Below are 12,958 nucleotides of genomic sequence, written 5' to 3' on the forward strand. Positions count from 1 at the left end.
TCTACTAATTCGACAAAGGTATAGATAAATATAAAATATTCTTGTTTCAGATAAAAACAAAAAACAGGTCTACATGACCTCTTGTGGCAGAACTTGTAGAATAACTTTTGGCATTGCTCAATTAAGCAAATAAAAACAAAACTTTTCCTATGTGAATATATTATGCATAAATTAGTATGTCATTGGAAACCAAAATAGTAAACTGATTTGTTTCTCAGAGTTGGCCTAATTATTTCTTAAAAATAGGGAAGGCTCCAATTAAAATGAAATTAAAACTGCAATAAGAATAAGTTATAGAACAATGCCATTGCCTTTGTGCTATACAATGTTTAGTGTGTCCAAATGAAATTTAGTAACTTTATTATTATGTTAAGGGAAAATTGTATTAAATAGTCTGTGTACCTTTACATAATTGCCCCTTTGGAAGCTCAACAGATTGATAAATTACTGAGGTCAGTAATTTTGTGGCAGTTCTTAATATTTTTTAAACAAAGAAATTGAAGAATGAAAATATAGAGTAAAGAGCTGATGTAACAATTTTATGAATGTGGTTAGAATGTGGTTCCTCCTGTACAATTATTTCTAATATGGTAGCTTCCTTTTATGTTTTTTATTTTTATTTTTGCTTTTATTTTTAATTTTTCTTTTTTTTTAAATTATACTTTAAGTTCTGGGATACATGTGCAGAATGTGCAGGTTTGTTACATAGGTATACATGTGCCATGGTGGTTTGCTGCACCCATCAACCCGTCATCTACATTAGGTATTTCTCCTAATGCTCTCCCTCCCCTAGTTCCCCCATCGCCCAGTAGGCTCCGATGTGCGATGTTCTCTTCCCTGTGTCCACGTGTTCTTACAGTTCAGCTCCCACTTATGAGTGAGAACATGCAGTGTTTGGTTTTCTGTTTCTGTATTAGTTTGCGGAGAATGGTTTCCAGTTTCATTCATGTCTCTAGAAAGGACATGAACTCTTCATTTTTTGTGGCTGCATAGTATTCCATGGTGTATATGTGCCATGTTTTCTTTATCCACTCTATCACTGATGGGCATCTGGGTCGGTTCCAAGTCTTTGCTATTGTGAACAGTGCTGTAATAAACATATGTGTGCATGTGTCTTTATAATAGAATGATTTATAATCCTTTGGGTATATACTCAGTAATGGGATTGATTGGTCAAATGATATTTCTGGTTCTAGATCTTTGAGGAATCGCCACACTGTCTTCCACAATGGCTGAACTAATTTACACTCCCGCCAACAGTGTAAAAGCATTCCTATTTCTCCACATCCTCTCTAGCATCGTTTCCTGACTTTTTCATGATGGCCATTCTAACTGGTGTGAGATGGTATCTCACTGTGGTTTTGATTTGCATTTCTCTAGTGACCAGTGATGATGAGCTTTTTTTCATATGTTTGTTGGCTGCATAAATGTCTTCTTTTGCCTCTTTGTGTTTTGCCTCTTTTATGTGTGCTGTCTGCGGGGTCTGCCCTGAAACCATTTCTGCTCCGCTGTAGCTGCTTCCTTCCAGAATTCTCCACAGGAAGCACAAGTCTTCTCTGTTTAGGGATTCCCAAACCCATCTGAGGCTTCCTTAGTATCTTCTGGGGATTTAACCTCTGTATGGCCAAGGAGCCGGGCCTTATCTTAACATCTAAACTATCATTCATCCTTCCCAGCTACTCCCTTCAGTAGAAAGAGGGCATGGATAGAAAACTAAATCACATTATTATTCCTTCCTCTCCTCTTCCTTGCATCATGAACTCTGTGTGTACTGCCCTCTAGCTTGGCTAATGACATGTAGTGCCAGTATTTTAGAATTAAAACATCATCATTATCAACAACACCAACAACACTTTTCTCTGTCAAGAATATAACTCTCTTCAAATAATGGGCTTGGGTTTCCAAACTGTTGCTTCTTTTGAGTATTTTCTAAAAATCCGTTTAGAAATTCAGTCTCCGTCTATCTTCTAGCTATCTGCCTTCTATTCAAAGCAGTGAAAGGCACTGAATAAAGTGGTGAAGAACTTGAGGCGAGAAAAATGTGGCAAAGAAAAATCTCTATAGATGTCTCAGAACAACACCGCTCTACTATCCTGTTGTGATGTGATATGGACCAAATAAATACTCCAAATAAATTTCAGTTTGGAGTTAGATGGATTTGGAAGGCAGATTTCCATGCAAGCAGAAATAAAGGCCAATAAGATATATCTACATTTAAAGAACCATAGATCTTTCCACACGTGCAATAGGAAAAGCTGGGTATTTATTTGATTCGTGGCTAAAGCTCCAGCTCACAGGCAGTCAAGACATCAGGGTGTAAAAATGGAATATTGATATTTAATCTGTATTTATTCCAGGAAGATTTCACTGCCAAGGTGACAGTTGGTGAGAGCTGTCCAAAGGGACTTTAGTCAAAGTCTGTTAGATTAAAACAAACAAATATGAATTAAAGTGATTAAAGAATAAATCCACTGGAAAAACAGATTATTAACTAATTGTTCAGATTCCACAGATGAGTAACTCTATCTTTTGTTTTGTCCTCAGCTGGAAAGGCAACTCATCATGCAGAGTGAAATGAGGGAAAGACAAATGGCCATGCAGATAGCATGGTCTCGGGAATTCCTCAAATATTTTGGAACTTTTTTTGGCTTTGCAGCCATCTCTTTAACAGCTGGGTATGTTTGCTATTGAACAATTTCTTCAATCATTTACTTCTTTTTGTCTTTTCCATTACCATTTTATTATGGCCAGGATAAGACTGTCTAAATAGTATATATAAGCAAAGTAACCTGTTATACCTTAGTCCTTGGGGGTAACTCTGTGAAAGCAAGACAGTAACATTTAATTTAGTTTCTTAGGGTTGCTTCTGTCTTTTTCTCTACGTTATAAATTAGAGACAGCACCCACTCGACACCAAGATAGAAGGCTTATACATGTTTATCTCTACAATCCCTTAGTGGTATATACCAATCCCTACCCATTTTAAAAACAAGGAACCTGAGCTTCAAAGTCAAGTAAAGATGAGCAAGTCACAGACTTTGCTCTTGAGAACTGCAGCATCTGGTTAGGGTTATTGGGTAAGGAAATCCTATTTCCATAGAATTATCAAATGAATTAAGTAACTTTGAAGGAAAAGACATTCTTCCAAAAAGCACGTAATTTTTTTCTATAAGTATACAGGTATGTATTTACAGGTTATTTTTTTATACAATTTTTTTTTTAATTCTTGAAACAGAGCAATTAAAAAAAAGAAGCCAGCTTTTCTGGTCCCTATTGTTCCATTAAGCTTTATCCTCACCTACCAGTATGACTTGGGCTATGGAACCCTTCTAGAAAGAATGAAAGGTAAGTATTTAATAAGCTAGAGTTTCTATTTGCTGATTTATTTTCCCTTTCAAGGATCCCTGCTTTAGGAACCCTTGACTTGTAAAGATTCTGACAAGACTCTCTCTTTGAACTTCCAATGACCAACATTTCTGCTGTCTTTCACACAATGGTGTGCTGGAACCAGCTCATATCAGCTCACAAGAACCGATCACTACATTTTCAGAGATTGTGTAAGCTGACTGTTAAACATAGTCATTTAATTTATTAAAACTTATATAAACTTGTAATTAAATTATATCAAGTTAATATTAAATTGTGTTTAGAACAAAGGTAATAAATAGAACTCATCTGTTTCTAAATATTTACTATTATCCACATTCTTTGGTTATTTATATCTATTGTATCTATGTGATAGAAATGCACGCATAATATACAGACAAAATAGAGCTACAGTCCAATTTCAATGACATCCCATTGGTAGCCTGAAGTTGGTCTTGGTGGGAGTATTTACACAATGGAAATCTGCAGTTGCCAAATCAAGGCTTGACTTCTTATTTTGTTGATTGTCTAGATCAGGGGTTGGCAATTGATGGCCTGCAGACTGGCCACCTGTTTTCAAAGATAAAGTTTCATTGGAAGATATCCATGCTCATTCATTTGTGTGTTGTCTGTGGCTACCTTCCCATTACCATGACAGAGCTGAGTCATGAAACAGAAGCATAGGAGCTCACAAGCCTGTAATATTTACTGTCTGGCCCTTTAAGAACATTTGCCAACCTATGGTCTAGATTTTAAAAATTGATGAAGAAAATGGTAATAATGGAGATTAAGCTTAAAAGTGTGCCTTGTTTGTAACTATTATATTGTCAATAGCATAAAAGTTGGTGAAATAGTCTTCTAATATTTAAAAATCATTATCCAGTTCAGCTAAGAAGTTGTTCACATCATTCTCAAATAAGTGAAGTTCTGACATTTGTCTTCAGTGAAACAATTCATTGTTTCACTTGTGTCCTACTCATTAGTGTAAATGAAAACACCAATCATCATCTATTATACTCTATCATCAACTGCAACATAGGCTGGCTATGGATTCAGATGTTCCATAAAAATTAATGAAAGCATTCTGTAAGAATCAATTTGCTATGTAGAATTTTACAATTAAGAGTTTTGCACATTTTATTATACATTTTTTATGTATAATAAACATGCATAATAAACATATATATATAATAAATTTATATACATTTTATTTTCAGAGAACTAGTTGGTAAATATTCACCAGCACACTGCTGCTGTCACAGAATCCTGGTTCGTACTGCCCTGGAATCTGACACAGCTGGCACAGAAATTGAATAGAAAATTTTTGTGAGAATTTCCTGTTTAAAAAAAATTAGAATTCATCAGAAAACTTATCACATTAGAAAACTTAGATTATACTTTTTTTGCATGTTAATAGTGATGACCCTAAAATATACAATCCCTGTTGGACTGAGTTTATCATCAGCCATTCTATAAACACATGATGAGAATTTACCAACTAGAAGGAAGGCTGTCTCACATGGAAAACATCTAGTCTGTCATCAATGGCCAACCTAATTACATATAATTTTATAATAATTTTTACTTGCTATTTGAGATAGAGGTAAATAAAAAGAAGGTATTTACAGATGATTGAAATGCTCTTATAATTTGAAAACTATGGCCTGTTCTGTTGGGTTTGGAGTACAATTAATACTGTGTTAGAAGAAGGCCAGTGCAGTGGCTCACACCTGATGCCAGCACTTTGGGAGGTGAGGGCGGGCAGATCACTTGAGTTCAAGATCAGCCTGTTCAACATGGTGAAAACCTGTCTCTACAAAAAATTAGCCAGTGCACACAACCTGTAGTCCCAGCTACTCAGGAGGCTGAGGCACAAAAATCACTTGAACCCAGGAGGCAAAGGCTGCAGTGAGCTGAGATTGTGCCACTGCACTCTAGCCTGGGCGACAGAGCTAGACGCTGTCTCAAAAAAATAAAATAGGGTGTTAAAAGAGGAGTACTCAGAGAAAGTCTTCTCTTTTATTCCCAGGGGAAACTTATGAAATGTAAACATGTATTGTAACGCAATTTTTAAAAATGTGCTAACTAGTCTTCGACAATGAAAGCTAGCAAATGTCATTGGGCCCAAGAAATTAATGCATTTTGTAGCTCTTTGAAAGAGGAATTGTTTATAAAGATGTGTGTATGTGTATATTTGTATGTATACAGACTAAATAACATTTAGTATTATTTTGAGTATTTATAAGTAATATCAGGTTGAAGATGAGCTTTTCTCAAAAATTAGAATTTGTAGTAAACTTTACTTTTTCTCTTGTCTCTTATATTAAAGGGCAATAGGAAAGACTACATGTGGGTTCTCTACCGCAAATCCCTCCAAACAGAATTAATACTAATCCTGACTTTGGTTCAAGGGAAAAAATTACTTATCTTGATGTTCTTTCTCTTCTACATCTCCTGATTTATTTATGGGTTTTCAGAATTTATCACTATGTTTCCTCTGGGAAGTGTATTACTTCTCCTGAGGAAAATGTTTTAAGTGTGAGATTGGGGACATGGCTTATACAGTGTTAGAGCCTTTTAGGGGCTATAGCAATCAGCCTTTGTCACAAATTGCTGAATGATCCCTTTGTTACCTTGTGTATTTCTGTACTTTATTTAAGGTGAAGCTGAGGACATACTGGAAACAGAAAAGAGTAAATTGCAGCTGCCAAGAGGAATGATCACTTTTGAAAGCATTGAAAAAGCCAGAAAGGAACAGAGTAAATTCTTCATAGACAAGTGAAATCATGTTTACCAATCAAATCTCAAAGCACAGAATTATTAACTTGAATCATGGTTTTTATGGTTTTTTAAATGCTCAAGATTTTGATATTATAGATTTTATTTTAAAATATTAAAATGCAAGATGAGTTTTGAGCTATTTTAAAATAAAATTTATAACATTCATCACAAAATCATGGAGGTGCTCTAACTTTCAGATTTCCTCTCTCTCTGTGTGCATTACAAATATCTAAGTGTAAAATTAATAAATTGTTTTGAATTCCTGGAAGCAAATGCCCAGCTGCTCTCACTTCCCTGGTCACACATACTTTCCATACCACATTCCATTTCCACAGATGCTTTGATATTTTGTGTTTTTCAATTGTATCCTGCCCCCATATAACAGAAAACAGTATTGACTAACATATATACTGCATTTACTATGACTGTCACTATTCTGAGTGTTTTGTACATATTCTTATAATCATCCCAATAATTTCATGGGGCAGGAATCATTTTATAAATGTAGAAACTGAGGCACAGATAAACAGCTTGAACAGAGACAGGAGCATGCAAGCCAAATCCAAGAAGTTGCTGCAGGTCATCCAATTTGACTGGGCCGAAGCCATACTTGGCCAGAGCTTGGATTTGAACAAGTATGGCTTCAGCAGTTGTGCTCTAAAAGGCCTTGGCAAGGTTAGGTCTTAACTCATGCTTAACATGAAAAGAAAAGCTGTAAAAGGGAAAAGGTAACAACATTCAAATAAAGACTCAGGGCATAGTTACTAGAGAGGTGGAAATGAGAGAGGTGGATTTGGATGACTGCCTTTTTACTTAGACTGACTGAGAAAACTCCCCATAAAATACTCCTATGTATAAGTATTCCTCCAGATGCAAACCCTACATATAATATGTTCATTCCAAAGAGATTTATCGATACTACTATGTGCCAGGCACTGTAGACACTGTAGACACTAGAGCTACGTAAGTGAATAAGTAGACAATGTCTTGTATCCTGGGCAGAGGAATATGTTCTAGTGAAGGGTGGGAGAATTGGGGGGAGCAACAAATTAACATGGAGATAAACAAGATCATTTCTATTCATGACAAATGCTTCAGTGGAAATGAAACAGTGATAAGAGAATGATTGGAATAATGAGGTGGTGCTACTTTAGATCGGGACTGCAGACACTGGCTCTCTGCAGAGGTGACATTTGAACTAAGACATGGCATGGCCAAATAATAGAATAAAGCTCAGGAAGAATAATAGGAGAGTAAATCTTAAGGTAGGAACAAGCATGAATATGATGTGGTCCCTACCTTCAGGGAGCTGACAACATATCAACATGTGGTTTTTTACAATTTTAGTTGTAGAGAACCTTGAGCCAAGTCTTGAAGGATGCATAGAAGTTCTCCATGAAGGCAAGTGTTGAAGAGGAAGGGTGCCCCAGGCAGGAGAAGCAACTTGAACGAAGGTAGGACCATGCAAGCTAAATCCAAAGAGTTGCTGCAGATCATTCAATTTGGCTGCAGCAAGGGGTTCCTCATGTCGGGAGTTTTTAATAATGATCCTGGTGGTGGCATAATTCAATTCCTGAAGGGCCTTGGATTTAACAGCATGGAGTGTGGACTCTTGCCTGAGAGTGATAGCAGTGAAAGAATGCAAAATGGGATTTTACCCAGATTAGTAGATTAGAAGGGAAAGATCAAGATGAGGAGCTGCAATGATCCAGCTGAGTGCTAACCAGGGGCCTGAATTAAGGCTACAGCCTTGGGAATGGACTCAAGGTTATGAAAAGAAACAGTAGCAATACCCAGAAACCAGTTTGTGGTCACAGAGCAGGAGAAGCTGTTTTCCCTGCATTTTTAATCCATATGGATTATCTAAGGCCCCTAGAGAAGATGGGAAAGAAGCAGTATTGGGAGGAATACTCATGGACTCATGAATGCCTAAGACCCAGTGCTGATTGTAGGTCACACCAGAATCTGGAATTGTATTTCTTTCCTCATAATTCAATCATGATATTCAAATGTTCCTGACATAGTCTAGCCAGGACTCACCAGGAATGGGTTTGAGGCCTCTGCAAGGGCTGATTGGATCAAGACCTTAATATGGGATTTTCATTACTGTGCAACATAGCCAGTCCCTGGGCCCCCTTAAGAACACCAGGATGTTCATTTGTATTGGCTTCTTCCTCTGGCACTGACAGTTTATTAATAATTCCACCTCAGTAGAGGCCCTGCTGAGAAACATATACACACACTTACACTCATACTTTTGTTTGCTCCCAACTGTATAGTGAGGCAAAAATTAAATTGGAACTATTAAATAATGACCATGCAGTGCAATTATATTGTAACATTTTTCAGTTTATAATTGCTGATTATCCAAAGATTTTCCTCTCTGATTATTACAGTGCCCTTTTGTTGAAAGGAAAAATATTTCTGCTGTGATGCTCCTGAGCTATTTCTTCATCACTATGTTAATTAAATACTCATTTATACTTATGATTAAGCCCTAATTACCAACTAGACATCTGACATTTCCAAATACTGAAACTTATATGGTCTTCTATAAGAAGCTAGCTTATAATCATCACAAGCTTTTATGATATTGCAAGAAGAATGGGGAAATAAATATGAGAAAGTATATTAGGAGAAGGATAAGAAACAAGTTTCATTATGAACAAAGATTTAGAGATAAAAATCATGGTAACCTCACTCAATCTCTTTATCAATTATTAGGAACAAAGTTGGAGGAAAACTTAACACGCCATGTGTTTGTGGTCTTCCCAAGACATTCTTGGCCTAGCCAAAGCAACACAGAGACTGCTAGTATATGTGGAGTCTGTTAGAGTTAAGAGATATAAATATGGATCCAGAGATTCTCTGCCACAGAAAGACTGTTCTTGACAATCACTGTAAAATAGTAAAAATACAGTTTATGACACTGCATTACCTAAGTGTTTTGAATGTTTCATATTCACATTTACATGAGAGAATTGTTTTCCCAGTTAAAACAAAAAGATCAAAGTCTAAAATTACAAATGATTCAAGTTTATATGGTGTTCCACCAATCAGAATTTGTGTTTAGAGGTTGAAGTTTCCCTTATGGTGTGTTGCTTATTGCACTTTGTAAAGACTTTGTGAGAAAGATCCTATAATGCAAGGTAGTTTTAATGACAAATAGTAAAAATTATAATCAAGGATGTTCAAGAGGAAAGGAAGACCCTTAGAAATAGTCTAAGCCCTTACCTTACACTTGAAAAAATTGAGGCCTTTTGTGATTGACCTAAATTTTTACATCTAGTAATGGTAGTTACATTAAAACCTTGGTATTTGGTATGATTCTTTTCAATGCAACATGTTGCCTGACCAAGAAAAAAATAGTGTCAAAGTTAAAATAAAATTTAATTTAAAAATTATCACACATGTTCAGTCTCAGAGCCATATAAAGTGTCCTAGGGTGGGGTTAGAAGGGGATTGATTAGAAGAAAATTGAGAAGGAACAGACTCAGATTGCAAAAATAATCTATGACCAATATAATCTAAATATGAGCCATCTGAAATTGGTAATATATTTTGTAGACTGCCACAGTTTTAATATATGAATATTCAAATATGATACTGTAGAAACACAAGCCAGAACCTCGGTACTTTTTCTGCCCTACCATTCTGGGAAAGGAATAAACTGTTACTGAGAAAATGTAATTAAATAAAGCCCATGGTTCAGGGATTGTAGTGTCTCTTGACCTTGGAGGGTATCTGTTTTGTGAGAGGATTGGAAATGCTCTTTTAGATTTGGTCTTGTAGATGCCCACAGGAGATTTCAGGAAGTACCTTGCCTACCATCAGCTGTCTGCTTTCTGCTTTCAGAAAGCAGTTTCTAGTATTTTCTTCAAAATACTGGCTGTTTAGCATCTCCACTAATTGTTCTAGTAACTTCGGGTCAGTCCCGGTACTTATGATGTCTGGAGTAGTATCTGGGCTACAGATGTACTAAGAGACGCAGGCTGAATGGAAGGAGGGGAAGTGAGAAAAGTCTAGAAAATAAGAAAATGGGCAAGGAAAAATGGGATGGAGCTGACTCAACTGCCTCTAACAGTAGACAGCCCAAGAATGCCTGTCAGGGTTCAGCTACTGGCTTTGTTGTGGGAGCTGAACCCACGAACACAATCCAAAGACCAAAGCCACCAATGAGATTCCCCCACAGGACACTTTATTTTGCTGTGCTAACTTGTTCCTGTGGTTACTCAAATGACAGAAGTGTGGCTGGGGCAGCACATATTCATCATGACCACTGAATAAAAGCAGTGGAAACTGTATCCCACTGATAAGAACTCAGTGGCATCACTAAGTCTGAGGTTTGGATAACATTTTTGGCTCAAAATTTCTCAGTCCACAAGTGTCAAGGATTGAATGATGGAGGGTTAGCCTCAGTTAAGTTTATTTATTTATTTTTTCTTGAAGGACTTCATCTGTGGTCAGCAGCACTCCATGGGTGTATTCTTCTCTGCGCTTGAGGTGGAGGTAAATCCTGACCTTGTGTTGATTTAGGCATGCCATTTGGTGTTAGGAGAACAGGGTCCATGGTGTAGGAATGACCAGAAATCTAGGACTATAGCTTAATGAAGGTTTCAAAAAATGGTAAGGAAGTAAATGGCCATTGAATGTATGTGAAAGTCAATGGGTTAGAGATAGTGGTAGAAATTGAAGTGTGATAAGGGAGACCTGGGAAAGTCTATCAGGATAATGTTAGAATAATATGATCAGCCTTTGAAAAATACTAGTGACTGTTTTTCCTTCTCTTCCCTCCATTCCCACACCATTAATTTACTGCTGATAAACATTTGACTTAACTTGAAGGGAACACCAACTTATCCACTAAGGTGATTTTGAAGAAAGACGAGCTAGGAACCCAAGATGGGTTCTGAGGCACTTCACAGTTTCACATCTCCTTAAAATGCTTCAGAGAAAACTTGGTCTCTGAAATGTTTTTCTTTTAATCTTCAAAGAAATAAGAATTTTGGAAGCAGACCAACTAATGCTACCTATTTCAAACTAGTGATAATAAAAAGACACCTGGGGTTGGAATAAAGTCATTGCAGTTGGATAATGTAGAACATGAAGTTTCTTTATACTATTTTGTTTACTTTGTATGTATTTGAAATTTTCATAATAAACAGTTTTTCCTAATAAGTTTTTAAAAGCAGAAGTACTTTCTAAATCATTCAGATCAGCAAACTTGATCTTGCTAGACTTTTGAAACTACATGCATTTTTAAAAGATAATACTTTAATGTTGAGTGAAATAATGCAATATGCATAAGAATACATTCAATAGGTTTAAAAACATGGCAGAAGTTGAGAGATTGATGTCATCGAGATGGTGGAGTAGGAGATATAAGCCTTCAGTCCTCCCCTCAACACGCATATGCGCACATGTGCACGCACACACACACACACACACACGAATATAGAGAGCTATTTACACAACCCACTATAGCCCTAAGACAGCTCAAGGGCCATTAAAGAATCTGCAGCAACACAGCAGAGCAAAATAAAATGGAGACTATCCACATAGAAAGGATCACTGGTGAGATTTGTCTACCTGAGATTCCGGAAGCCAGGAACAAAGAAGGAAGACAGATGCTTTTGGTATTAGCCAAATTAACCACTGTGGTCCCCAGCAGCATTCTCTGCAGAGGACACCAGCATCTTTTGTTACTAAGGTACCCAACAGCCATTCTTACCACTTTCAGAGAGGAAGACATAGCTGCACTCCCTGTCTGCCACCTATTTTAACCCTGTATGCCCCAACTCCCAAGCTGCAGCTGCCTTTCAAGTGCCCACACTCCAGAGCTGTGTTCTGTGGCTTAACTACCCTGCCCACATCTTAGACACTGGACCCATTGCTACGGCAAGCTAGTTCACATTCTGAGCTTTAGAGTGCCAAAGTCTCTCCAAGCATGCCTGTGCTCCAAGCTCAACTGCCATAGAGAGCTAGATCTTACCCCAACTCCCAAGTACTATTACTCTGTGTACACCTGTGCTGGCATTCTCAGCTCCCCAGCTGTTTCACAAGCACATGTGCAACACATACAATTACCAGTGCAGCAGAGGGGGTACCTGCCCCCTGGGCACCAGTGCCACTACTGCCCTAGACCCCAGAGCGATAGTGCCTGCATGTGTGCCTATGCTTTAGGACTAACCACTGTGGCTGCTCCATGGGTGCCACTCATCAGATACCAGAGCCACCATTACTGCAAAAGAGCCTCAAAGCTGGTCCCAGTTCCAAGTGGGACCTGCCCCAAGTCACAACTTTCTTGGCAGGAGAAAAAACATTGGGAGGACCATAGCAGCCATTGTCATGAAAACCCTAACAACCCTCACTGCTACTGTGGACATTCACAGCATTAGCTGCTGAGGATTCTGTAGTCTTCAACAACACTTACCTCAGCTGACAGAACTACATGGTTACTACCAAGGAGCTGCACTCCATCCATTCAAAGCCTTTACTTCTCCCTATTGAGGAAGGCATTTCCACATTGAAACTAGCCCAAATGTCTGAAAGAGGTAACTGCTTCAACAAATGTGTAGACATCAATGCAATGCACTAAGAAACATTAAAAAAAAAAAAAAGACATACCACCAAGAGAGCCCAGTAGTTTTTCAGTTTCTGACCCTAGAGAAATGGGACTATATGAACTTTCTGACAAAGAATTCAAAATATTTATTTCAAGCAAGTTCAGTGAACCTCAATAAAATACAAACAATTCAATGAAATCAGAAAAATGAACAAAATGAGAAATTTAATAAAGCAATTGAAATTA

General features: G+C 37.3%; 2 protein-coding genes across 9 annotated transcripts in view; both read left to right on the top strand.

Moving 5' to 3' along the window:
• Positions 1–12,958, top strand: part of PLGRKT (plasminogen receptor with a C-terminal lysine) — an 83,180-nt gene that overhangs the window by 62,666 nt on the left and 7,556 nt on the right. Inside the window, exons 4-6 of the mRNA XM_012454549.2 lie at positions 2,545–2,675; positions 3,236–3,345; positions 6,027–7,601. Coding sequence (XP_012309972.1) covers positions 2,545–2,675; positions 3,236–3,345; positions 6,027–6,148 — 363 coding nt within the window. The 3' untranslated portion in view covers positions 6,149–7,601. The remainder of the gene's footprint in view (positions 1–2,544; positions 2,676–3,235; positions 3,346–6,026; positions 7,602–12,958) is intronic.
• LOC105718736 (prorelaxin H1) overlaps positions 1–12,958 on the top strand; it is a 93,163-nt gene that overhangs the window by 59,440 nt on the left and 20,765 nt on the right. For 5 of the 8 annotated variants that reach the window (XM_064361466.1, XM_064361471.1, XM_012454545.2 and 2 more), the window contains exon 1: positions 7,595–10,656. The exons of 1 other annotated variant lie outside the window; for it this stretch is intronic. The gene's annotated coding sequence lies outside the window, so the exon portion shown is untranslated. Of the gene's footprint in view, positions 1–7,513; positions 10,657–12,958 lie in introns of those variants that run through there. 2 more of the 8 variants (XM_064361468.1, XM_064361470.1) reach the window with 2 other exon arrangements.

Source organism: Aotus nancymaae, unplaced genomic scaffold (assembly GCF_030222135.1).
Source record: "Aotus nancymaae isolate 86718 unplaced genomic scaffold, 86718_ANA_hifiasm-v0.15.2.pri h1tg000041l, whole genome shotgun sequence".
Classification (NCBI taxonomy): domain Eukaryota; kingdom Metazoa; phylum Chordata; class Mammalia; order Primates; family Aotidae; genus Aotus; species Aotus nancymaae.